At 52.7% G+C, this 1,630-nt stretch overlaps 1 protein-coding gene across 1 annotated transcript in view; it reads left to right on the top strand.

Moving 5' to 3' along the window:
* LOC102017797 overlaps window positions 1-1,630 on the top strand; it is a 19,669-nt gene that overhangs the window by 8,315 nt on the left and 9,724 nt on the right. The window contains exons 6-7 of the mRNA XM_013515052.1: window positions 306-501; window positions 561-573. Coding sequence (XP_013370506.1) covers window positions 306-501; window positions 561-573 — 209 coding nt within the window. The remainder of the gene's footprint in view (window positions 1-305; window positions 502-560; window positions 574-1,630) is intronic.

Raw genomic sequence — 1,630 nt, 5'->3', positions numbered from 1 at the left:
GGAGCTGGGACCCTGGAGCCCGCTGCCTGAAGGCATCTGAACATGCGCGGTTGTTGCTTGTGCTTTGCTTGGGTTCTGTGGTGCTGTGTGCGGAGCTCTTTGGGCGCTCACGCCGCTAGGCAAGCACTGGGCCCTGCCATAAGCTCCCCGGCCCTGCGGCCTTTTCAGTTTTAGCCGGAACTGTTTGTTCACTTTCCCCAAAGGGCAGCAGGGCGTGGGGGAACAGGGACCAGCCTGGGTGATCTTGGGCCGGACGACGGTCGGTCGGTCCTGGGAGTTCGTCCTGAGCTTCTGTCCTTTTCCAGGTGACAAGTGGTGCGTGGTGCACGGCCGCAGTCTCCGTGCGGACAGCCCCGGCTGGGTGCGGCTGCAGTTCCACGCGGGACAGGCCTGGGTGCCCGAGAAGAAGGGGCGCGTGAGTGCCCTGTTTCTGTTGCCTGCCGGCACCTTCCCGCCGCCCCACCTGGAGGACAACCTGCTGTGCCCCATCTGTGTCCGCAGGTGATTAACTCCCGGGTGTCGGAGGGGGCATGTTAATGTGAATAACCGTGTATTTCCAGCACATGTTGTCAGGTATGTGTCAGGGTTAAAGGTCGTACATGGAAACACAGAGTTCTGGGGCAACAAGCATTATGTGATTTCTAGATTCAAGGTACACACGCTGCACGGAAACAGTGACTGGCCCCAGTCAGGCTGGCCTCATTGCAGAGATCCTCCTGCCTCAGCCCCCTGAGTACTGGGATGACACCAGCCATGTACATGTAGTCTACAGCCTAATGGGGGTGGGCTTGCACATACATGGCTGACACTGCAAAACAAGACCCTGTAAGTACAAATAGAGAAGTCAACCAATGGGATTTTTTTTTTTTGGCTCTTTTTTTTTTTTTTTTTTTCTGGTACCGGGTTTTCTCTGGTACCGGGAATCGAACTCACGGCCTCGCGTTTGCCAGGCAGGCACTGTGCTGCTGAGCTAAATCCCCAGCCCCTGGGATTTATTTTTTCAGTCAAAGCCTCCCTGTGTAGCCCAGGCTGGCCTCAAACTCATGATCCTCCTGCCTCAGCCTCCAAGGGCTGGGATCACATCCATGCCCCGCCCTGTTTGGCTGGTACTTCTGTTATTTGTGGGGTTTTTTTGTTTTGTTTTGTTTTGTTTTTTTCTGTTTTGCAGTCCTGAATCAGAGCCTTATGCATACTCTACAAATGATCTACCAGTGAGCTGCATCCCCAGCCCCCCTCTTTTTTATTTTGAGACAGTTTAAGTTGCCCAGGCTACACTAGAATCTTCCTGCATCAGCCTCCCAAGTAACCAAGATTATAAGTGTGTGCCCCTGCACCCGGCTTATGTGTGTGTGAGAGGTGGTACTGGGGATTCAACCCTGAGAGCTCTTACACTGACCTGTCTACCCAGATCTCTTTTTAAAAAGTTTGAGCTGGGCACAGTGGCAGTATCCCAGTCAGTGAAGTTTATCTGAGGTGTGATTACTACTAATTGAAAAAAGTCTGAGACAGGGTCTCACTAAGTTGCCCAGGGTGGGCTCAAATCTCCCCCCTCAACTTCTCAGAGTGCAGGAACTATAGATATGTCGCCATGCTCAGCTGATCGTGGTGTTTCTTTTCTTTTTTTTTTTTT

This window comes from Chinchilla lanigera, unplaced genomic scaffold, assembly GCF_000276665.1.
Source record: "Chinchilla lanigera isolate Chin_1 unplaced genomic scaffold, ChiLan1.0 scaffold00026, whole genome shotgun sequence".
NCBI lineage: Eukaryota > Metazoa > Chordata > Mammalia > Rodentia > Chinchillidae > Chinchilla > Chinchilla lanigera.
This window is presented reverse-complemented; position numbering and strand designations above follow the sequence as displayed.